Source organism: Idiotropiscis lumnitzeri, chromosome 7 (assembly GCF_059441095.1).
Source record: "Idiotropiscis lumnitzeri isolate Australia: NSW breed Sydney's pygmy pipehorse chromosome 7, RoL_Ilum_1.0, whole genome shotgun sequence".
Classification (NCBI taxonomy): domain Eukaryota; kingdom Metazoa; phylum Chordata; class Actinopteri; order Syngnathiformes; family Syngnathidae; genus Idiotropiscis; species Idiotropiscis lumnitzeri.
The window spans coordinates 14908517-14932629 of record NC_142397.1 but is presented as its reverse complement, the minus strand read 5'-3'; the positions used below and the strand labels follow the sequence as shown (position 1 = coordinate 14932629).

Sequence of the window (24113 nt, the reverse complement as noted above, 5' to 3'; positions counted from 1 at the left end):
TGTAACGGGAGCACAGCGCGTGTTCTATTCAGGTTCACGTGAAAGGCTGCAGGTGTCAAAGAAAGGGGGCGTGCCTGTCAAATCATTCTCCCGCCTTCCTCGACTGCAGCTCGAGTCGCTGCTTACCGGGATGGAGACCGTAGACATGAAACGCTGTCCACCTCGTAACCGAATCGCACAACCACCATTGTCCTGAAAGGTCCGTCTGTTGCCCAGTTATGCTCCGTATGCCAACACGTGCCACTTCACGATGAAACGGTACCGGACTGCAAGTAACGTGAAGCTCGCCTGGATCTTGGCTGCGACCTGTTTAATTAGCGCGCGCACTGCCTGCGGCTCTCCGCTGCTCGACCCAGAGGTACTGCTGACGTTCTTTTGGAGAATAGCATTTAAAGTCAACCGTCTATGTTTGAAGTTGGTGGGATTTGATCGTTTCCGAATGACTGACATTTATGTGACTTTATTTTGAACCAAGCCACCCTGTTAACAATTTTGGAACTCTCCTGGGCCGTACCTAACCGCTACCAACTGGAAATGTACATGCTCTTGAGACCATTAACACTATCTATCACGCGGAAAAAAAACACCCGTCCAGTTTTAAAACTCTTAATTTACCTCACTGGGTGGTGTCAATATCTTTCTACTCGCTCCGGTTGTATACAAAGACAATTCTGCTCATCAACAACGAACATCACGTCTTGTGCATTGTGGTGGCTGCATCACGCGATCGGCTTTTTTTCAGCTCGGTGTGCCTAAATACATTGTGCACAATTTAAAACCCATAAAAACTGAAGCTTTTGTTAGAAGGTAAAAAAAATAAGGGAAAGGTGAAGTTCTGCAATGTGTTATTGGGTTTGAGTGTGTGCTGGTGGGTATGGACTCTTATTTCACGAGTTCACATATATATACTTCACATATGTACGTCACTTGCAGCGGTAAAAAGGTAACATTTTGTATGTATTTAATTTGATAACTTGCTAAATCGTCTGTAAAGCGCATGTTAGTCACTGCTACTAAGTATTACAGTAAAGCGCTATGTAAATTAAGATGTATTATGTTTCATGTACATTTTATAACTTCGAGTTTAAAATTAAACTGGCCACCATCGTAATTCACTGAACGTGACACTACGCAATAAAAGTGACTTGTGTAAACGTTGGACTAGACATCAATGATACACGCACACATTTATAACATAAATTCTGGGGGGCGAAGCCATATCGTTTCCATCCAATTCAATAAACTAAATCTACCGAGTGAAATTCCACTTGATGCGAAAGATGCAACGCCGGGTCGTCTTTTGATGGCACAAAATGCACTTTGGAGAACGAGTAGACCAGGAAATTCGTCAGACAGCACCATGCCTGCCATGTCGTTCGCTCATTACGCACGTGTGGACAATTCTGCAATTAATTTGTCCTATTACCTTGTCCGCCTTTTACCTTGAGGATGAGAGTGCTGCTACGGTCCAGTGTCTTGGGGGCTTAATTTAAGAGCGCGGATTCTGCTCGCAATAAAGACCTAGCTTGAATTAAGTTTAGAAAATGCCAAATTAAATCTTTTTGTGTCACTAGTAAAGTAATTACGCACAATACAAATAATAAAGCATGAATTTTTTTTTAATTTGATATATTTGACAAAATAATCATTTTCTCTAAGTGACATTCTGCCAGCGACAAATCCAGAAGTGTGACGTCATTCCAAGACAACTGTGGCAGAGCTAAAAAAAAAATAGAAAGTGTATTAAGACAGTGAGAAATTTGCTCACAAAGCAAAATCTGAAACGTATATGAGGGGATCCACGTATTTGAAGAGTTGGGGGAGGAGGACCTTGTTGGATTTATGTTCATTGGACCATACATGTACGAGCCAGATGATCTAGAGACCGAAAATATTGTGCGACTGTCTAATCAGCCTCGGGTAGGACGATTTGCACGGGCAGGACATTTTGGCAGAACACCAGATATGGAGTAGAGACAAGACTCATCGACGCTGGAAGAATAATAAGATATATAGGGTGTGGTTATTAGCTTTGTGTTATTGTTTTAAATTTGATTCTCTGTCGTGCTGGAAATGACCCACAGTGAGATTACCTCGTCCATTTATTCTGCAAGTACTTAGACCACAAGTTATAGTGGGTAGGTCTCTTACGTTGTCATTGGTAAGGTATTTATTAGGGTATATATATATGTACTCACTTGCTGTCCTCCTAGTTGTCCAAAACGTGTCTATTATACAATCCTACTTTATTTATATATTGTCCAGCAGTAAATTACACATTACGTCTCGTTGGACCCATCATGGATGTATCCGTGTGTTTAAAATGTTGCCATCAAAGTGAAATGTATAAATAGAGAGGTGTACTTTTCAGCTCCAATGTGTTTTTTCCCAGTTAAACTAATTAATTACTACTGATCAAGATAGGTGGTTTTGCACACTTTGTCCAAAAAAATATTAATATATTTTTGAAATTCAGTTGACTTGTACGAAAGGTCACATTTAATGGTAAAAGTTTTGAAATGATTTATTTTGGTCTTATTTTGTATCACAAAAGTCTGGCATTTCAACAGTGGAGTGTATAGCCACTCTGTTTGGCTTTCCACACCTCGATTGTCTCTCTTGTGGTTTTACACTGCTGCATGTGTTAGTTTTACTTCTCCGCATCATTAAACAATACCCTGTGGCATCATTCTTTGCATGTAGGCAGACAAAGTGACACATATATTGCACATTCCTTTCTGGCATCCATTCCATTTTAATTCTCCTTCCACCTTCAAACGCATCTGTAATCACGCAGAATGTGCTTGTGTCTGAACAAGCACTGTGATTAACAAATCATGATGTCAAACTCAATGCACCGCTGTCTTTCACCATGTACCAAGTTACGGTACATCATGTTTGCATGCTTTCATAATTGGTCGGTTCAATACTCAAAGGGTTGGGGTATGCCAAGGATGGGTGGGTGGTCTGGCTTCACACCATAAAGCAGATGACCATTTGACATAATGTTAAACTCCGATTGGGGGAATCATCAATTCTCGCTTTGTTTACTTAAATTTTCCAGAAATAGTGGAATGAAATTGGAAGCCAAACATTTAGAAGTAAGCAACATAATTAGTGTTTATTTTAGTGATCATGTTATCAATTGCAGGCATTTCTGGAAAAATATGGCTACCTTCCTGAAGACAACTTCATCCACAATGCAGCTGAGATGCAGTCAGCAATCCGGTAGGTTCCTTACACAATCATGATGTAATGTGACAGATTTATCTGCGCCGATGAAAGCCAAATGGTACCCTGTTTTAGTCAGGGGGTGTTGCTCGCTGTTTCCCAACCTTGCATATTTTCCATCAGACAAATCTCATGGAACACCACCAAACAAAAAGGTTAAACAACCATATCAACAACCCATTTGGATCATTTAGAATAATCAATTAACATTCCACGCACGTTTTTCGGAAAACATGCCAACCCCAAACCCTGATTCTCAGAACTGTCTGTCATGTCATGCTAACCCCTAGTCCACCGTGTTCTCGCCAATCTAAAGTGTTATTTCAACAATGTACGTGAGGAATGCGACGTTATACAAACATTTGCCCGTTTCTCTCCTTAGAGAATTCCAGCGGTTGTCACGCTTACCTATGACAGGTGAATTAGACAGCGCCACCCTGAGGCAGATGGCGGCGCCGCGCTGTGGCGTGTCGGATAAGGGCAGCCAGCAGGTATGGGCCCAGAGGGTAAACGTCATCTTCACTACAAGGAGTTCTGCAGCAAGACCATCGAGGCGTCGCAGGACACGCTCTGCAGTAAAAGGTGACATGTTTGTTTCTTTTCTCATGTGCGTGGGCCAATGTTGTCCTGCAATGTGTGCGCGTATGCCGTGTACTGGAGCGCTCGCTTAGTAGTTACCAGGGCGGGTCCACCTTTGTAAACGAAAATGACTTCACAGAGCTGAGGGTTGTAATTAAAGATAGTCCAGTGTCTCATGTTGCCTTTTGCATCATGCCAGATTTTTTGGCTTGTCAATAATCTCTAAATATTGTCTTTTCGGGGTTAAAATCATGCAGATTATGCCCATTAAAAAAAAAAAAAATAAATGAACACACTTTACAATAGCGACCGATATGAGAGGATCCACAAACCCATCAAATTTTCAAGCAGTATTCCAGGGGTTCCCTGATTGCTACAGCACTTTGATTCTCCTCCTAAATGATTTTTTTTTTCTAAATTATAGCCTGGCCTTTAGGGAAATATTCTAATGTTGTGCTTCAAACACAGCTGCAAAAGCGTTTACGGCTGGAAAGGTCAGTGCAATTTAACGTGGCTAAACACTGTTGTGTTTAACAGCAGTTAGGAATGGCCCTAAAATGCCAAATTTCTTGCGGACGCTTTGAAATAATGAAGTCCTCTGTTGCTACTTTAGAGCACTTCAAGTAACATTTGTGATGATTGCCCCCCCCCCCCTTCTGCTCTGATTGTCCCCCCCAAGATGGAAACAATTCAATTCTAATCCTGTAATGAAATTATTAATCAGTATTTACTTCAGTTTTTTTGTGTGATGATATTAGAAATGGAACTCTTTCATTGGGACTTGCTGTAAAAATTGTCGTGTTAAAGTGTCACATTGAAAAATAAATAAATATACTTCATTGTGTTACTTTTTGCGCAACATCCAAATAATATCTCATGAGAATGGCTTGGAGCGTTCATGCCCTCCTTGTCTTTCCTTACATCCCTCTGGGAGTGCCCTTTGAGTGTGGTTGTCTTGGAGACCAGCGTTTTTTTCTCTGCTTGTTCCTGCAGCCTTGTGATGGGTGAAGTCGCGCATTCCTCAGTGGCACGTAAAGAGTTGGCTAATGTTTGGGGAATGTACTGACGGCTGATGTGTGCCGCCGCCTCTTCATGTTGGTACCTGACATGTTCCATCTGGCAAGCATATCCACAACTCACTGACAGTTTTGCTCAACTGTCTCTGTGTCCACACATGCCATGATGACTTGTAATGCACGGAAGAAATACACTCTTCATTGTGCATGTGATAGAATTGAGATTTACCGGCAAGATGTGTCCCTCAAGTTAATTGTAGCGGATTGTGTAATCACCGATACCTCTAGTAGTTTTGATGCATAACATTTCACGAAAAAAAAAGAAAATGACAGATCATTTTAAAGAAAGACTTGTATATCCCAATACATTTTCCCTGACAATTGCGTGTCGTTAATGCCAATTTTGTACGATTTTTTTTTTTTATCTGTGTAGAACACGCAATAAAATTAATTAAAATAAATACACAAATAAAATGAAACACAACAAAAGTCCCAATCAAAATATGTGGTTGTTCAACTTCTTTTCAATTAATACGACAAAATGCATAAAACGAATCTACACAGCAGTGCTTCAAGTTGCATCTTGGAATACCTTTAACCATTTAATTGTTTAGCCAGCAACACAATTTGTCATCTTGTTCTGACGTCACCGTTTAATTCAACTGTGGCGTGCCAGTCTGAACACTGGGTAGCACCCACATAATCACCTACATGTCTTAGAAGAAGAAGAAATCTGACGTCATGTCAAAGCACTCTGCAGAGTGCAAATAATGTCAATAATTTTTGGGGGGAGAGAATAACAGCATGTAGCAAATCCTAGTGTCACGTTCATCGCTGCCACCGCTTCTGAACAAGTAGCAAAACAAACCTTGACTTGTGTGCTGTTCTGGACGTTCCCACTAATATTTACAGAGCTGACATTCCACCGCTCAAGTTTTCGATACGAGAGTGATCGGGGTAACTGTGAGAGAGTGTAGTTTTAACAGGTGCCATGACCTCATCAGCTATAACCTCTGGCTTGTTTTTGTATCGCACATCTCACAAGGGGAATTTGACACCGGAATGAAAAGAAATTTCATTCTACAGATGCAATATTTTGTAAATTTGTCCATCCAGCAAGCCTTCTTATCTTCTATTAGAGTCGCCGGTGGCATTGAACGAGAGATTTGCCAATAAAGCCCTAAATGTTTAATCATTCTCATTAGATTTATAATAATAATAATATGTGACGATATAATTTTCATTCGTTTAATGATAACTAAAGCGCATGAGTCATTTTTTTAATCAGAAGAGGAGAGAGTACACAACTCCAGTTGAGCCAATGTATGGATCCTCATGGTCTCCAATTAAAAGTCAAGTACATAAGGCAAAGTGAAGGACTACTTGCTTTTAGAAATACTTAGAGATCAAAAGTACTTTTCGTCACAACGCAATGTGTCCCGTTACATTAAATTCAAAGAATCGAACTGTATAATACGGTGGATGAATTCATTTGAACTGAAAATAGAGTAAGAATAAATTGAACTGAAGACAAATGGTAGTTTTCTTGTTCTTGTTGCTGTTTAGAAAATAATTGTCTCCGCTGTTTAAAATAAATATTAATAACTTGTGAACAAATGTCTTAGCTCAGTGACAGAATCCATGCCTATGTAAATATTATCAAATCTAAAGCCAAATTTAAAACGGCGGATAAGTGAAAATTTTCTCAGTGCATTGTTTTTTCTCCTTTCTCCTTTCCAACAAAATTATGTACGTTACGTTCACACGCGTCAACTGGTGTCCTCAGCACTAGCAACCCTGTCAGCTTGTACACAAACGCTAACTTTTGTTATCTGCTCATCGTGGTCACTTCCTAATGCCTGAGATAACAACACCGTCGCAACGCCGGGCATCATTGCAATTGCTTCCAAAAGGGAAGTGAAGGAATGTCGTGTGTATCTGACTTCCTGGCCTCTCAGCTGTCCACTGGGACCTCTTAATATGGAGCGGTGGGAGAGAAGGCGCCTGCTCTCAAATCATAAATAACGTACGTTTCCCAGTGCCCCCTTTTCTGTCACTTTGTAGCTTGTGTTTGTTCTTTAGGAAACAAATACGGTGTTGTTCTGTATTTTTTCAGTGAGGTAACCATCTCGTATTTTTTTTTGTCATGCAGCAATTGGATGACACCTTTTTGAGAGTAAATGTTTTTGTCACTTCGAAATGAACCACCCCCCAAGAAAACAGATCTTTGTATTGCGGTTTTCGATGGTTACAAACGACTGTGGTCGGCGAGTAAGAATTTCAAACAGTGTGGAGGGATAAAGTAGAAGTTGCCGGATTTTAGTTATAGTGTACTTGAATGAGGTCATTTTAATATCAGCCTCCGCTACCCTTAAAGGAGGACTGTGTTTATCCATACGAGGGCCGACATTACGTCATTCCGCCATCCCACTTGACAACTGCCAGAGTCACATTTAGTGGACATATCAGCCATGTTCAGTTGAGATACTTGAGTCTTGATGTACTTTTTTTCTTTGTTTTTTAAAGAGTAAATCAGCAACAACATATGCTGGATATCCCAAAAAGTTTCGCCTGCGTATCTAAAGATTGTTTCCTGTCATGCAGCCGCTGTGTCTGTGTGCTGTGTACTGCATGCCTGGCTGCGTTTTTGTGTTTGCTCTTGTTGCAGATTGCCTCGTTGTGTATTCCTGTGTGTACACTGCCGGATTACTTGTTTAAATGAAAGAGCGGTTGAATGTACTACTGCATTTCCTTCGCGTTCGTATCTGCATAAACAGATAAGTGTTTGGTTTGTTTCCGACCAAATGCACTTACAGTATGTGTGAGCTGTAAAAGACACAGGCAAGTTGGCATTTACTCAGTGGTTTTACGGATAATATATCATTTGAACTTGTAAATTGTGGCTCTGCTTGAAAACAACAGGCAGTAGATACAGTCTCGACTTGTACAAATAAAAAGAAGAGAGCAATACTTAGCAGGGCTCTTGTCAAGTCCACCTCATCAAGGTTGAGTCCAGATGAGCTCAAGAGTAAATCTTAAAACAGAAAAACATTATTTCAGAACCACAATATTAGAGAAATGTTATTATGCTCATGCAACACTCCCCTCAGATGGCATGGACCTTTTTTGCTTTATTAGCCGTACGTGCAGATAAACGACCCAAAAATTGCCTCTTATTGTGGGGCCGCTGCAATGTCGAACAAAAGTCAACTCGGTACCATATGTGTCCAAAATTGGAATCTGTAGGTTGCGTCATGCTTGTTTGTATTTTTTTAAGTCATTGCAACGAACGCCAGTTCTCGATGTTTGGTTAAACCAAAGTTTGTTTACCACGCTGTTGGCTGACCAACCAGACGGCTATTTTGTCCATCTAAAAAATGTGAAGGAGTCTGAGTCAAGTCACGTCCATTACAATAACCCTGATATTATTTTGACAGAAATAAATTATTGGGAGAGCAAAATCTCAGTAGAGTAGTTTCTCCTGATACGCTGGTTTCCCCAAAACATGCTTTGTTGGTTCATGAAAAAATATCTCTTAGTGTGAATATGAGTCGTTTGTCTCCATGCTGTATTCAAAATACATCAGTCCAGGTTGGACCTCTTGCCCAAATGTTGCCCGGGAAAGACTCCTGGTGAGGCAGATGTTAAGAGTTAAAACCACATTAAAACTCATATCGAATAAAAACACCCATTATCACCTTTTTGTATATTACAGCTAATACCATGGTCACTTTTTTTTCTAATTTTCGGCACTTTTTCCCCCCATTAGTCCGATTACGATTAATTCGACATTTATGCATTAACTATTGCTTTAAAGGTGAAGTCAACTCCCCTAAATTGTTTGCAATGATATTTTCTACGCACCTTCACTAGTCTAAACATGGCACTCTGATTAATATTACATGTGTGTAATATGAGTTAAGTGTCGGCGACGCAGTGGACGACTGGTTGGCACGTCTGCCTCATAGGTCAGGGTTCGATTCCGGGCTCCTGCCTTCCTGTGTGGAGTTTGCGTGTTGTCTCTGTGCCTGCGTGGGTTTTCTCCAAGTACTCTGGTTTCCTCCCACATTCCAAAAACATGCATGGTAGATTGATTGAACGCTCAAAATTGTCCCTTGGTATGCGATTGGCAGGCAACCAGTCTCGGTTGTGCCCCGCCTACTGCCCGGAGGCTCATTTGTCACTTCTGTTGACTGAAAATGACATCGCTGTTGCTCACGGTTTCAGGTAACAACCAATCACAGATCACCTGTTTTCTGAAGCCATGATTGGTTGTTAGCTGACCTCTGAGCTATTGTAATCTATTTTTCAGTTGGCAGCAAGTGGCAAAATGGCCGCCCCGTGACATGGCTAAAAACACGTGGTTGTTTATCTCATATTCCACAAACATTTCTCGTCTGTGTGTGTGTGTGTGTGTTCTGTGTAGCTGACAAGTGGTCCAAGCATCACCTGGCCTACCAGATAGTGAACTGGCCCAGCCACCTGTCTCGGGGCTCAGTGCGACTGGCAGTGAGCGCCGCTTTCCAGTTGTGGAGCAACGTGTCTGGCCTGGCGTTCCAGGAGGCCCCCGATGGGCCCGCGGACATCCGGCTGGCCTTTTACGAGGGTGACCACAACGACGGGGCCGGCAACGCCTTTGACGGGCCAGGTCTGCGACAAAGTCAATTTCCTCGTGAAAATTGCCCGAACCTCCGCAGTGGATGGAATTTACTTGTCTTCTGAATTTAGATTTTATACACTACAGTCAGTTTTAGTTCTGTTTACAATAAATATCTCAAGGCACTTAACGTATTGTGCAGGTAAAGAACCAAACTCCTTACATATAAAAACAAACTGAACCCTGCATGGTCAAGCCGCAGTCCAGTGATTTGCAACCAGCATGCAATGGCACATGAGCAATGATTATTCTTTATCCATTCTCATCCATTCTTACTGAGTGAAGGAATCAAATAATACAACGGTGTTTGTTTGCTTTAGTGTTCTGGGATTGGAACTTGAAACCGAAGATACAGCATATGCAGTATGCCATCATAAACTGTAATTTATCCTGAGAAAAATGAACAAGTATGTGACCTACTTCTCAAAAGACCAAAAAGCTTATTGAAAGTATTTGAGGAGCTTACAAGATGTCTGAGTGCCTGCATAAATGATCCCTTTTCACTCTTATTGTTCTGGAAAAAATGAAATATTTATTTTATGAAGCCCAAAGGACAGAACAACTTGAAACGGTGAGACTGAGAATTTTGAGAAATTGGATTATTCCTGACAGAATATCAGATCTCTTTTCATGCACCAGGTGTCCATTTTTTTTCCACTGGATACATTTCTCATTATATAACGCTTTGCCAACTAACGTTTTGGGAAATCTTTACAATGCTCCAGAGCGATGGTGATTCAGACAAAACGAAGAATTGCCTCGTTAAAAAAGAACACATTTGAACTGGTTATGCAAAATAAGATCTGCAAATTCATAGAAAGCCATTTTTTTTAAAGTGACACCTTTAAAGAAAGTCAGAGCTCTTCTTGCTCCTTGCTCTTCTCTCATTCCCACTTTCAATAAATGCTATTCTTTTCATAGAATTAAAATATAATACTGAATAAGCTTTCATCTGGAAATGATTATTTGGGCCGAAACGGAAAAGAAAAAGAGAACTTTATAATATGACAATGAATTGTGGCTACAAAGTGATACTTCCGCCGCAAAAATTCTGACTTAATTCTCAAATTATCAGAGTTTTTTTTTCCCTCTCAAATAAACTTTGTTCTCTGCCCATCTTTTTCTGTCCACGAAGAAGCAAAATGAAAGGGTGAAAACGTGACCTTGGGTGTCGTCTTTGCTTTTCAGGGGGAACCCTGGCTCACGCCTTCCTCCCCCGCCGAGGTGAGGCCCATTTTGACAAGGCTGAGAGGTGGACCCTAAACGGACATAAGGGCCATAATCTGTTCATGGTGATGGCCCACGAGATCGGACACACTCTGGGTTTGGAGCACTCGCCTGTGCGTCACGCTCTCATGTCGCCGTACTACAGGAGGCTGAGCCGCAGTCTGGTCATGAGCTGGGACGACATCCTGGCTGTGCAGCAGCTGTACGGTGAGATGATGCACGTTTCACAGTTTGAGTGCAACTGCCGCTCGGTCAGTGTATGCTTAGGTTACAACAACAAGCATCAACATTTGTCTTTGTCCTTTGTTTCTCTGAAACATTTCGTTTCAGTTTCAGTTTCTCCCTTCAGTTTCCCATTCACGAGGTGAAATGCATGCATGCTCTATTGGGTTAATGTCTGGTAATTGACTTAGCCAGTCTAAGACCTTTATTTTGTTAGCAGTGCATTTTGGGTCATTATCTTGTTGCATGATGAAGCTTCTCATTAGTGTGGATGCATTTTTTTGTAAATTGCCAAACAGAATTTTGTAGATTTCGGGATTCGGCGTCCGGCTGCTCCCATAATGAGTTACATTGTCAATAAAGACTAGTGAGGCTGTTCCAGAAGCAGCCATGCAAGGCCAAGCCATGACATTACCTGCACCATGCTTCACAACGTTCGTGGTTTCAATCAGAAGCAGATCCATTATTTCTCCATACTTCAGCCTATCCATCACTTTAATCTAATCCTGGTCTCATCAGTCCATAAAACTTTGGTCCAGAACTTTGGTGGCTCAACGCTGTACTTCTTCGAAAAATCCTTTCTGGCCTTCTGATTGTTTTTGCTGATCTGCAGTTTTGATCTGTATAATTCTCCTTTAAAAGTCATCGACATTCACCGTTAGTGGTCTTATTTTTGGGTAAATAAAATTGAGATGTTTCTTGTCATCAGTCTCAAGTCTTGCAAAAATCTCAGGAGGGACTTTGGCCCATTCTTCTTTACAGAAACACTCTAAGGTAAAACCTACATGTTCCTTGACTGCCACTTGGGAAACATTCTTCTCCCTATACAAGTTTTTATAATGAGTTGAAGTCTGGAGACATTGTTGCCCTGTGATACATATGACATACAATTGTTATACTGTATGTGATATGTTCTGCTTTCAGAACATACATTTCAAAAACATCCATTTTCTATGACTGCACGTCCTGTTCAGAGTCATGAGTAACTAGATGTCAGTTGGCAATCTGTCACAGGGCACATGCAAGTGACAGCCCGTTTAGCATATAGAGACAGACAGCCATTCACACTCCTGCTCACACTGTCGCTGAGCGCAAAATCAACCAAAGCTGCCTGGCGAGCGAACCTATACAGTCAGTGACTTGTTTTCAAAAACATCCACAAACATTTGCGCTTTCAGTCTCCAAAGCTTACACCAGTAAGCAGTCAACAAAGAGACCCAAACACATCGTAGTTTAGATGTGTTTTCACTTGAAAAAGCTGTTGTATAAACAGCCTCTGCATCGAAACATCACCAGAATAACAAATATAAAGAATAGCTGCACAGCTGCTCCGCTTTCTGTGGAATGTGTGTGGCCCTGAGGCACCTTCATAGAAATCTCTATCCGTCTATCTGTCTGTCTGTCTGTCATTTTGTCCGCAGTTAAAACTGTAATTTTATGACATGTTGACACTATTATGATGCACGCATGCACGTGCACTATCAGCCTCGACTGGCCAAGAGTGAATCCTTATTTCTGATCATTTTAATGAAACAAAAATGACCAGAATTTTTTTCCTTTAAGGTCTCTAACTGAAATGTTCCTTGAAATGTGATTTATTTTCATTTTTATTTTTATTTTTTTAAATTGCCAAGAGGGGACCTGGATCCTTGAGTGAGGTCTACCTGCCTAACACACACTCTACTCATTCACACTGCTGATGAGTGATTGTTTACCACACTGATTTTCTTTGTTTCTTTCAAGAATGGCTGATTTAACCTCAATGTGATTATTATTTAATAATCTGTAAGACAAATATTTTGAAAATAATTTTGTATATTACTTTGTTATATTATTATAATAAATTTGGAAACAACCCATTTTCATCCCCCGCTTTAAAAGCAAGCCATTTCACATTTTTCCATGATGTGTCATCCAGAAGGTGTGCGGTTTAAGTTTGTGTTCAGGAGCAATCCCGTTGCTGGCTTTTGTTTTTGTCACAAAATGCATCCAAGTTGATTTTCACTTTCTCGTAATAGTGAGTGCATGGTGTCGCATGTGCACACTGCGGCTGCTTCCATGTTAATGTAAACTGACAAGGACGAGAAGCACAGCAGTGGACATGTTACAGCTGCTTCCAGCTATGCATGTGCGCATATGAGAAATAATGGAACACAGATGTGAGGCGATGGAAAAAATACGACCGTTTGTGTGTTTCTGACCTCCAGATTGAACCGAGTAGAATAAAAGATGGAGGATGTGTGCAGTACTGAGAATTACTGTCCTTATAAGACAATGTTAAGTACTAACCTTTACTGTGAGTTGGCACACAAATGTGTGGCTTTGGACAAGCAATCAGCAGACCATATTGTCTTGCGAGTAGTAATGGAAAAATGAGCTTCATGAGGCAATGGTATATTTTTTTTTCACGCCTCTAGATGGTACTCTTTCTTTAAAGATAAAGGCTTGTGTAATAGAAATGTATTACATTTCCACAGTATCTTGAAACCAAGAGCGCCAGATAGAGGAGTCAAAAATGATCAAGTGCTACATGAAGCTTCATTTATCAGTGTGTGAAAGTTAAAAGTAAAGTTAATTAATTAAGCGGAACTTCTAGCCTACGGTATGCACTAATATGACATCACATATTTGTCACACCTGTAGTCATCAGATTTCCAGCATCCATGCCAAATTTCCCGCCTTTTAACGCCTTTTGTCCTTTTTTCCACGCCGTGTTTCAGGTAAGCCGCCAGGTGATCGGCTCGTGCGACTTCCGGGTGAGGCGCTGCACGCCGCGCTGCAGGAGTGGGAGTTCATGGACGCCCACATGTCCGACGAGAGCGGCGGTCTGCCTCTCTACTGCCTGTCTGGTGTGTTTGATGCCATCACTGTGGGTAAGTCATGACTGGGAATGAGACAGCAATGACATTTATCCATTTGCAGCATGATTGTTGTTGAAAAACACAAGTGCATTGCCTTCTATGGTCTTAATCTAATTCTTAGAAGTATGAATAATACATTTGAACTATTTTATAGATAAACCCCACGTCCAGTGATTTGACAATTTAATGTTCAAACTGATGATTGCGTTTTTTTTGTTTTTTCTGTCTCAAGAGCTTGTTTACCTGCCCGTTGTAAAAGCACCTGTGGTTAAAGCCAAACTGCGGCAGGTATTTTTACTTTCTGGACCTGGATTTGACCCTTTGGATAGAATTGTTAAGAATTCCACCCAAAAAAGCTATTTGTATACAAATTTTTCAAATGTTTTTGAGTGTTTTTAAAAGGATAAGTCATGTAACGCAGTGGTAAAAATGCCCGTGGCCCGCCTTTGTTTTGGTGTTGCGGCGTCAAATGAAAAATGAGTCACCCCTCCACAGCCACAAAGAAAACCAATTGAGTTAATCTGTTTGAACATGAACAATCTCGTCTTTGTTGTATATTCAAATAAATTGGTTGGTTTAAAATGATTTGCAAGTTATTGCATTCCATTTTTATTCATGTTTTACCCAACGTCCTGACTTGGAATTGGGTTTGACGTAATGTCAGTGCGCCCTCTGCTGGTAATATTTAGTGATGTCGTTTTCAATCACACAGTCCTAAAAAATGCTAATTACAGTGGTTTTGACGTATAACATTTGGAGAATATTACCAAAAAAGGTACACAGGGTACCACTTTATATTTATGGCCTAGGTGGTTTTTTTTTTTAACCATAATTCTGATTCTATTATTGGGTAGGTGACACTACAAAACGAGGGCCCACCAGGGTCATCATTCTTGAAACTTAATTAACTCCCGCCTCACAACAGAGATACTCATATACTACTGAAAATGTCTATCACACATTACTGAAATACAAACTACAAATGTTTTTTTTCTCACACATGACACCTGTACCGCATGTTTTTTTCCCATATATATTAAAACCACTCTCATACACACTACTGAAATGATGTCTCTCTCTCTCACACACACACACACTATGACACGTTACTGATTTTATGAGCTCTGAGTTGTGATTTGTTGTTAAGCATCTGTGATGTCAAACGGGGGATTTTGCTGCTTCACTCGTATTCCACAAACTAAATATTAATTAGAATACCGTGTTTAGACTAGTGTAGGCGCATAGAACATATTATTGTAAAGAAAATTGGGTGTGACTTGCCCTTTAATGATATAATATGAGCACATTTCAGTATGATGTTAACCATTCCTGAATTGTGTTACTGGAGGCCTTTCATGCGACTGCGTGTTCCGACTAACACAAAACAGGTTACGTTGTCGCAGTACATTGTAAACGCAGGTCTCTGTATGCGTTTGTGTGATACCGGCTGGGTTAAACCAAGTCACATGACACTTTATATGCATCATAATGAAATCTAGAAGAGCTGTATCTTGATATTCTGCCTATACAATGATATTGATGATGTATAAAAGTTAAGTAATCAATGTTAGATTAAAACATTTTGTATTGAGACTAGTTTATTTTTCTGTTCAGGGTCTTTGAAGGCAGCTGCCATTCCCAGTTTGTTTCCCAAGTTGTTATTGTGTTGAATCCAGAGTCAAACGGGACAGTGCTGGTGTTCCGAGGCAGCGTGTACTGGAGTGTGTCAGCTGAGGGGCGCGTGAGCGGCCCGCTGCCTCTCCATCAGCGTTGGGCTAATCTCCCGGCGGCCATCGAGGCAGCCGCCTTCTCACCTCTGGACGCAAAGTGGTACTTCTTTAAAGGTACTCTTCCTCTTTTACTTTTTTCATGATACATGTGAGACGGTGTCGCGGCTGTTACGCATGCTTGAATGGAGTACTTATCTTTCCGTCAGGGAAGCGTATGTGGCGCTACACGGGCCAAGTACTTGACACAGGCTTCCCCAGGCAGAGCACTGATGTGGGCCTACCTCGCCACCCAGACTGTGCCTTCTTCTACGCCCCTCTGGGTCACATGGTACTGTTTAAGGGCTACCGCTACTTTGTTCTCAACCTGCAAACCTTGAGCCGAGAGCCCTACTACCCCCGCAAGCTTAAAGACTGGGTAGGCGTGCCGCAGGGTACCAACGGGGTACTGAGCCGTCCGGATGGGCGTCTCTACTTTTTCAGGGAGCGCCACTTCTGGAGGTTTGACCCAGTGAAAGTCCGAGTCACCAGAGTGGGCCAGTGGGCCAAAGAGCTGAGTTGGACTGGTTGTCGTGAAGCTTCTCGGAGCAATGACATTCTTTGACCAGAAGAACAAGCGCTAATCAGTGCTTCTTTGTCTTATTTTCTGGACATTTGGAAGATGTGAAGCAGCAATTTCAAGCTTGTACTCCCAGCTGCAGAGCGCTGTTCGAGGCGTGGCTCAACCTAAATGTTTGACTCCGCCCACATGATTCTCAGCGCCTACTTTTTCATTTGGGTTAAACTATTGATGCGCCGTCCTATAATTCGATTTTATTTATATAAGCGCATTTCAAAACAACTGGAACTGTAACAAAGCGCTTTCCATATGCTGTTATATAAATTAGCAGATCATTAGAACACATTTACAATTCAATACATTTACAATAGATACCAGAGAATATACATGATACAAGAATAGCAGAACAGTGTCGTCACGCTGACTTTTTTTAACGCTTTATTGAACATTGAAAATTACAAACTCTCAACCCTCAGGCAGTCAGGGCGTAACTATGAACTCTTTGACGGAAGTGATCAAAACGGCCCTATATCGTCCATTCTGCTGGAACAGAGGGCTGTAGAGCCACAAAAACTGAAATAAGGGACTTTATGGTGGTCTTGAGTGTCTAAGCAATTGGCTCCCAAAGTTGTGGGCAAAAGACGTCTTCCGCTTAGAAATTAGTAAAATGTGTAGCACCACATGTACCCAACAGAGGGCGCACTCCCTGTATGGATGAGTTTTGTATATAGGACATTTGATGCGTTGTAATTATCACTGTGAAATTACGTATTTTTAAAAAAGATGACATCAAAAGACGGCGCATCATTAAAGCCGCCAAGGACATGGAAAAATGAAAAAAGAAGACACTTGTGTCTGGGATTCATGTGGAGGAGTCAAACGTCTAAGTTGAGCCACGCCTGGAATTGTGATCTGCGGCCAGAGCGAACTCATTGCTGGGGCACAAAAAGGACACGCTCACCTAGTACCGTACTTACTGCTTGTACATTTTATTGTTTTATATTTATGACATAAAAGTATTTCTTTTCATGAAAATGTTTACTGCAATTACAACTTCGCTACTGCATTAGCGTGGGTTAGTGAAAGACTAAAATTACATGTGGCACCATAGGAAAATAACTAATTCGAAAACCGAGAATCCCCTGTACATGAAAAGACTTCAGGAAGAAAACAACAGCCTTGGTTTACATTTCTTAAACACTGTATTTAAAGTAATAGAGAAGTCAAATACTTTATAAATATGTGCAGATGAAGCCATGTTTGAATAATGGTGAGGACTGCACATATAGAGACACTTGATCCACTTATCCATTAGCACTTACATAAAGGATATGCATGTCAAAAATTACATAAGTACTAAAATTCTGAAAATGGATGGATGGATAAAAAGACTTCAGAAAAAAAAAATCAGAGCACAAAAGTTCCAGCGAGGAGGCTGACTCCACAGCAAAGTGTGGCTGCACTGGGCGTGTCATTTTCGGATGAGTGGTGTAGGCGTACTCCCTGAGTGGCCTTGATGAAAAGGTATGCCAAGCTAACGCTTATGAATGAAATTGTAATATCTAAACGACCTATGAACAATGAACCTTATGAAAACCCTCGCAGAACGCATTGCGTTTGTGTATCATTGTGTTAAAGAAACCAGACGAGACGTCAGAAACTGGACGTAAGCCGCTCATTTGCTCATTCTCTTTTGAGTCAAGCATGGAAAGGTGAATCGTTTTGTGAAGTTTTCAGAGGTTGAAGTGGGCCGAAATAGAGACGTCTACATACATTTTGGGCCCGGTTGGTCCCACGATTTTGACATTATTAGCAATGTATTTACATACCCGTGCCCCCCACCAGACATGGAAGGCGCAGAGGAGGCGTGGCCATATCCCTTATTTAGAAAAGCGCTATACAAGTGACATCCCATTTTAGGAGGCAGTTTTGAAATCATTATACAAATGCAAGCAAGTATTTTCCTGATCGAGGAATATATAAATTGAGCTTGTTATTGAAAAATGGACCATCCTGGCTGGATGATTCCTTTAAGTCAACACAAGTTGCTACAACAATATAAGTTATTTGAGTCTTCAATTTGATGGACATGTACAATCCTGGCCTGTTGATGCAGAGTTTAACACGGGTTAGCAAATGCAAGTGAGAACAATAGACAGTACAAATCCATGAATATGGTCTGGTGTTGAAGGTCAAGAATCAACACTTTGAAAACACTGATTAACAAGGCAGCAAATAATATTTGACATCATTACTCACAAAACTAATTTTGTGGAATTTTGATATCAAATCAAGGCCAGTTTTATCTTGAACTCCATTTCTAACAGCTCATATTAAAACACAGTATATTACACACCACTAAAGTTGGTCACCAGGTGCAATTTTTGTTCACAACAATGTACAGTACACACTTCTGAACATACAAATATCATTTATTAGTTGACCGAACAAATACTGCAGGACAAGATTTTTGTACAAACATTAGATTTTTTGCTTCCATGAAACAGCTATTGGGCTGATTTTTTTTAAAGAGTTAACAAAATATTTTCTATTCACAAGATAACATTTAAACACATCATTAGTTCCACCTATATATACAAAACCATTGGACATATAAATCTACCCATTTTCTATAACGTTTGTTATCCTTAAAGTCGCGGCCTTTGCCTACTGAGCAAGAATAGATTTACACCCTAGACTGGTTGCCAGCACGGCACACAGACAAACAACCACTCACACTTCATATGGTAATAAAACTTTACACAATGTCAGCACGATGTTTTGGACAAATATTTACACTAGTGTTGCTTCTGTGGCATTCTAGTCTGAGTCAGAGCAACAAGTCATGAAATACTTCCAAGTGGCACATTACCCGCAGCTGGACTTTGATGTGGCTACTCTTTGTGTTCTCCGGCGTCTTCAGATGAAGAACTCGTCGGCTGGCTCCTCTGCATTTGCGTGAGATGGCAGCTTCGTAAAAAGCTCCACAGCGGTGCCGCCAGTCTCGACATAACAGGAATCAATTGCACGCTGTGCTTTGAAATTGTCGGCGTTGTCGGCACAAGCTGAGGAAAAGCACTTCCTGGAGGGGCTCCACGTTTTGGTCAAGGATGTCTGCGGCTGACACGAACTCAAAAGCTCCATGGAAGAAGAGCGAGTCACGGCGGCGATCACGGCGATCCCCGTGTCCACGTTGGTCTCCCCCTCATCCTCCTCCGGCAGCAGACGCGACAGCGAACGGGTGTGCGTGGGGCGTAGGGGGGAGTCAGAGGAGGGTGGAGGGGCCGGGCTGCTCCGCTGGGACGAGTAACAAGAGCTGCCTGGAGGAGTGCTGCAGAGGCTACCTGATCCTTGGCTCCCCGGCGGCTTTTCCGGAGTGTTCTCACCGGTGACTCTTGGGCCTGCGGACAAGACACATTGATGTATCTTATTGGCAATCACCGAGCCAGTGGCAAATGTTGCCCTCTTACCATATCTGTGGCTATGCCAGGCTGGCGGAGTGTGGAGGATGCTTGGCGATAGGTTTTGGGCGTGTCCTCCGCTCTTCAGCTGCATGGCCCGGGGAGGGACGGTGGGACAGGTGAGGGGGAAAGCGCAGGTCAAAGGTGGTTTGGATTGAGTCGGGGTTTTCACCTGCAGCGCATAAGGAGTGGGGGATTACGATTTTGTGGTTTTGAAGCATGATAAGTGAGCAGAACTGCAGAATTAACTAACACGCATCCAGCATATGGCAGCTTTGACAGCTTTAAGCTCCTGTGATTGACACACACGCACACACACCAAGAGCATTCTGGATGACAGACATCATACTGTACCATACCAGCAACCTGAGATGGTATGATGGCAAAGCATTTTGTTTTTGTCAAAATATGACTTAAGACATTTTTTTAAAGAGGGTGAGTTTGGTGGCAATATAATAAAAACTTAAACTCTCTTGTGTATGCCCAGACTGAGTAAATTGAAAACGTTAGGATATTGTATTAACTATTCACAATATGAGGTACTGGAGCACCATCGAATGAACTCCAATAAAAGACATAAATTTTAAATTCTGCATTCAAAAATTAACCAAAAGCCCTACATTAATAAAACAATTTCATTACTTGTACTTTTCTTTCGTTCACACATTGGAAAGAACTCCAACTGCAAATAACTCAGAGTTCTGCATGCTCCACGCACAAATTGAAAGGGGAAACTACCTTACCTAAATATGTCATTCAACTTTGAAGGATGTTCAGGTGCCGCATAATTACTCATTTTAACGCACAAAATGTGAACATGTTGTTTGTCTCTCTGTCTTATTTTTGGTCTAGTAGATTTTCATAACAGAGTTGTGAGCTTCTCGTGACTTGCGGGTGACCTACCTGGAAGAGAACCTTGTTTCCATCCAGGTCTTCAGTCTGCCAGCGTGAGGTGCTGATGGGTGTACACGGGTTGGGCAGCAGGGGGACCAACTGTCCAATTTCATCCACACTGAACTGCAGCACGGCAGAGTTGCACGGCTCCACGCGGACCCCCGCTGACACTTGCTTGATTGCGAGCTGCAAGCAAAGGCCGGGCTCTATTTGAAGAAAAAAAAAACGCACAAACGTTGACGAGACGTGAGCCAAAATGTCCAAGTGGCTATAGTTACAAGTGCGAAGTGAGTGTGGGGTCTTGCCCGTGTGGAGGGTGAACCAGCAGAAGCCCGTCTTCTGCTCCTCCGCCTGCTGCTGCAGCACCGTCTCATAAAAGCGCACGGCGTCCTCGTAGTTGTCATAGGCGCTGTACAGCGTCACACGCAGTATCTCGCCGCCGCAGTGCACAGGTCGGACGCCCCACACGGGCATCCCCACGCCAAGGCTGTAAAAGTCCCGACTGGGCAGGAGGTAGGGCCGCAGCAGGGCATGGACGGCTGAGCTGCCGGAGGAGATATGGAGCCCGGCTGATTTGCTGCCGCAGCTCTCCGTGTGGTGGTACTGCCAGGGCGGCCGCTGAAAAAAGTCCAGAACTTTCAGGATCCGCTCTTCTCCATAAGCCTCGTGGAGAAAGAAAGTGATGGCAAGGGAAGGGGAGCCTAAGAAAAAAAAATCATGTTATGCCATTTATAAGGGATGATATTTGTGCTAAGGAAAAGGGTAATAAACATTTATAGGAATATATGCTGAATAATGCCCAAAAATATATTTTAACCTGGAGTCTTTGCAGGCCAACCCTGAACTTGTCATTGAAAATGCTTACAATTTTGATCACGTTAGACAATAGGAATGACCACTAACAAGTATCGGCATCTGTACTGGTCTTATTTTAAGGTATTGGGTACTCATTGAGGGTGTCAATACCAGCTGCCGATACCAGCCACAGATGGAAAAGAAATGAGTCTGACATTGAGTAAGTCATCCTCGGTTGTAGTTGGCATTATATGGCGAGAGCTTAAAACATCTCCGTCAAAAAGGTCTTTGTTCACAATTTTGGCATTGTGTTAATTCAAATTGTATATATAAAAAAAGACTAGCGGTATCGGTACGCTGTGTCGCGAGTACTGGTATTGGTCCGAAAAAAAGAACATCAAGCTATCGAACATCCCTAGTAGACAGTGTAATGCCGGTAGTGAAAAGTTCATGAAAACAAGCAAGCAAGAAGTGTGGTATAGGTATTTAGCGCAAGAACTCGGGACGGCCCCTACCAGCCACCGGACAGAGACGAGCGCAGCCGCTGTGGGGAGAAGCCCTCTCAGACACATGGAAGACGTGGAGGCTCGGGCAGAGCCAGCAGAGCAGACGGTCCAGGCTGTGCTGCAGCAGCAGAGAGTCACCGGGGTTGGCCAGAAGGTGCAAGTTGAGAACTAAGAGACGCCGCTGGTGCTGCTTGCGGGCGCGGCGGCTCATCAGCTCAGCTAAGGAAAAGAAATTCCAATGTGACGAGTCGGTAGGATTTCCATGCAAATACAAACAATGTACAGTAGTTTGTCGACCACGTGGAACATATTAGGTAAGGGTCAGGAAGAGTAAGTAGTTCAAGTTCTTGGCCCACAGCTACTCCATAAACAAACATGCTGCATCTCAATATCTGGCTACAAACCAGCTGGTTGCGTTTATATTACATAAAACTCATTTGAATATCAATTCAGGTTGACAGACAACAAGCATAGCAAACACTACCTCTCATTTCAAAAGCTTATCCCAAAATTGTGGTTGCTGTTTTTATTAGTTAATAATTCAGACTGTTGTGACTGCACTCGTCTGATTTTATTTCTATAAAAGTGGGTCCCGACTTTGCAACAAAATGAAAATACAGGTCCCTGGGTGACAACAGCTGAGAACCACTGGACTCGAATGCAATAATGGCCGAAAAAAAATTTGGTTTAAATTTGTCGTTCTTTTCTTAAGTACTCAATACATTGCATGCTAATAAAATATGCCAGAAATATTGATAAAGTCTAGTATTGGCTGTCATTGGTCGGTGGTGCCGGTGTTAAAGTATTAAAGTGTCCAGCAAGTGTTCTTTTGATTGAAACCGTTGAATGAGGAGTCAGTCAACAATATATTTACTATTGTGATGGCAGATTTGAGTAGTTTTAAACTACACAATGCAAATGATCACAATTTGCACAGCTCTCCCTGTCACTCAAAAGGGCAAAATGTTGACAGCTGTGATATTGAATGGCATTAGATGTGCAGGTGTACCTTATGATGTGGACATGCAGCTGGACCTGTCTAAATGGCAATCACACTACTATATGAGCAATTTCAGTGGTGTTGTTCAGGTTTGAGGAATTAAGCACGCTTACCGGGAGATATTGACATCCTACTGGAGTCCGATCTGAAACAGAACATTAGAACATGATTTTGCAGTTTTGCAAACAATGTGCCTCCATCTTGCGGCGGTAGTTTTGGACACCTGCAGCTTCAGTCAGTCAGGTCGTCATGACAACGCATTGTTAGCAATCAGGAGCTCGAGTCGTAAATGTCAACGAGAACGCATTAAAATGCAAACAACGTCTACACAAGAGTGTTGAATATGAATTAAAAGCGCAACCACCAATAAAAGTAACCTTAAAATGTAGAAAGAAAATGGAAGGCGGCTCAAGAAAGTTACTTTCCATTGTGGCTCCGGTCAAACGACGAAGTTGGCTAGCTGGCGTTAGCCTGAAGCTACCTTCAAGCGAACCACGAGCAACATTTCAACTCACTTGGCACTTTCAACTCCAGAGTCCGCGTTATCATCTTCCACGCGCCTGAACAGCACCGATCGAGCCAAAATGGCCCAACACACCCTTCACAAGCAGACCAAGTCTCGGTGGGGACGTCTGACACGCTACGGGGCAAGAGGAGAGCATCCTGGATGATTTCTTCCCCGACCGACCGCCGTTTGTTGCTCCCGAAAGTGGGAGCAGAAGTGGGGGCGGTGACGTCACCGGGCAACCAGACACCGCTAGGTTCAATTAAATGACACACTGTAAAGGCATTAACTCGGCTTGCTCACAAAAACTAAAAATGGCAAAACTCGTTGATGTTGACTTAGTTGAGGCTTGGCGAAAGGTGACGGCTCCAAGTATAAAGCCGTCGCTAATACGGCGAGCAGATGGCGTGGGACTAGACAAAAGAGTCCAGACGGCCTGTACAGATTGAAAAGTGCATGGAAGCCTTCAATTTAAAGCCGTTGTTTGTTAAGACCTCGCTAAGAGTATTATAGCCCACTTTTCGGAGGACGCCCCATTTAGGAAGATTACGTTAGTTACTACGTTCAGCGACCACAACATTAGGTACATCACTCACACTTGGAAAAAGCAGCTGATTCTATTTTTACCCTGTAACGGAAATAAAAGAATACTTTCTGTAAATATGAACCCTATACAAGAATAGTGTATTAATTTGTGAGATACAACTTCACTTATTTAATCTTTTAATTTCACATCCACTGGGTTTTGCAAACATCTATGTTGTAACTACGATGTGTTCTCTTTTGTAAAGTGTTACAGCATAGAAGTTCAGTCTGTGATTTTAAAAATGTCAAACAATACATGTGACTAGTGTACTTGAAACCAAAACGTTA

The 24113-nt window shown here is 42.0% G+C and overlaps 2 protein-coding genes across 3 annotated transcripts; one reads left to right on the top strand and one right to left on the bottom strand.

Annotated features, from left to right (window-relative positions):
* Positions 1-32: 32 nt before the first annotated feature.
* Positions 33-18087, top strand: mmp28 (matrix metallopeptidase 28). Of its 2 annotated transcripts, none has more exons than XM_088300875.1 (8): positions 33-358; positions 3152-3228; positions 3614-3813; positions 9253-9474; positions 10672-10917; positions 13653-13805; positions 15470-15637; positions 15730-18087. In XM_088300875.1, exons 1-8 carry the CDS (start codon positions 251-253, stop codon positions 16122-16124), a joined length of 1569 nt encoding a protein of 522 aa, XP_088157001.1. In that variant the 5' UTR covers positions 33-250; the 3' UTR covers positions 16125-18087. The 2 variants fall into 2 exon arrangements, with proteins under 2 accessions (XP_088157001.1, XP_088157002.1); XM_088300876.1 differs by lacking the exon at positions 33-358 and adding an exon at positions 1812-2017.
* Positions 18088-18593: 506 nt separating this feature from the next.
* Positions 18594-23686, bottom strand: fam124b (family with sequence similarity 124B). Its single transcript, XM_088300877.1, has 7 exons — positions 23251-23686; positions 22849-22880; positions 21745-21954; positions 20740-21135; positions 20444-20640; positions 19550-19712; positions 18594-19480 (listed from the first exon to the last, which is right to left on the bottom strand). The coding sequence occupies exons 2-7, from the start codon at positions 22862-22864 to the stop codon at positions 18999-19001; spliced, it is 1464 nt and encodes a 487-aa protein (XP_088157003.1). The 5' UTR covers positions 22865-22880; positions 23251-23686; the 3' UTR covers positions 18594-18998.
* Between the last annotated feature and the right edge of the window lie 427 nt (positions 23687-24113).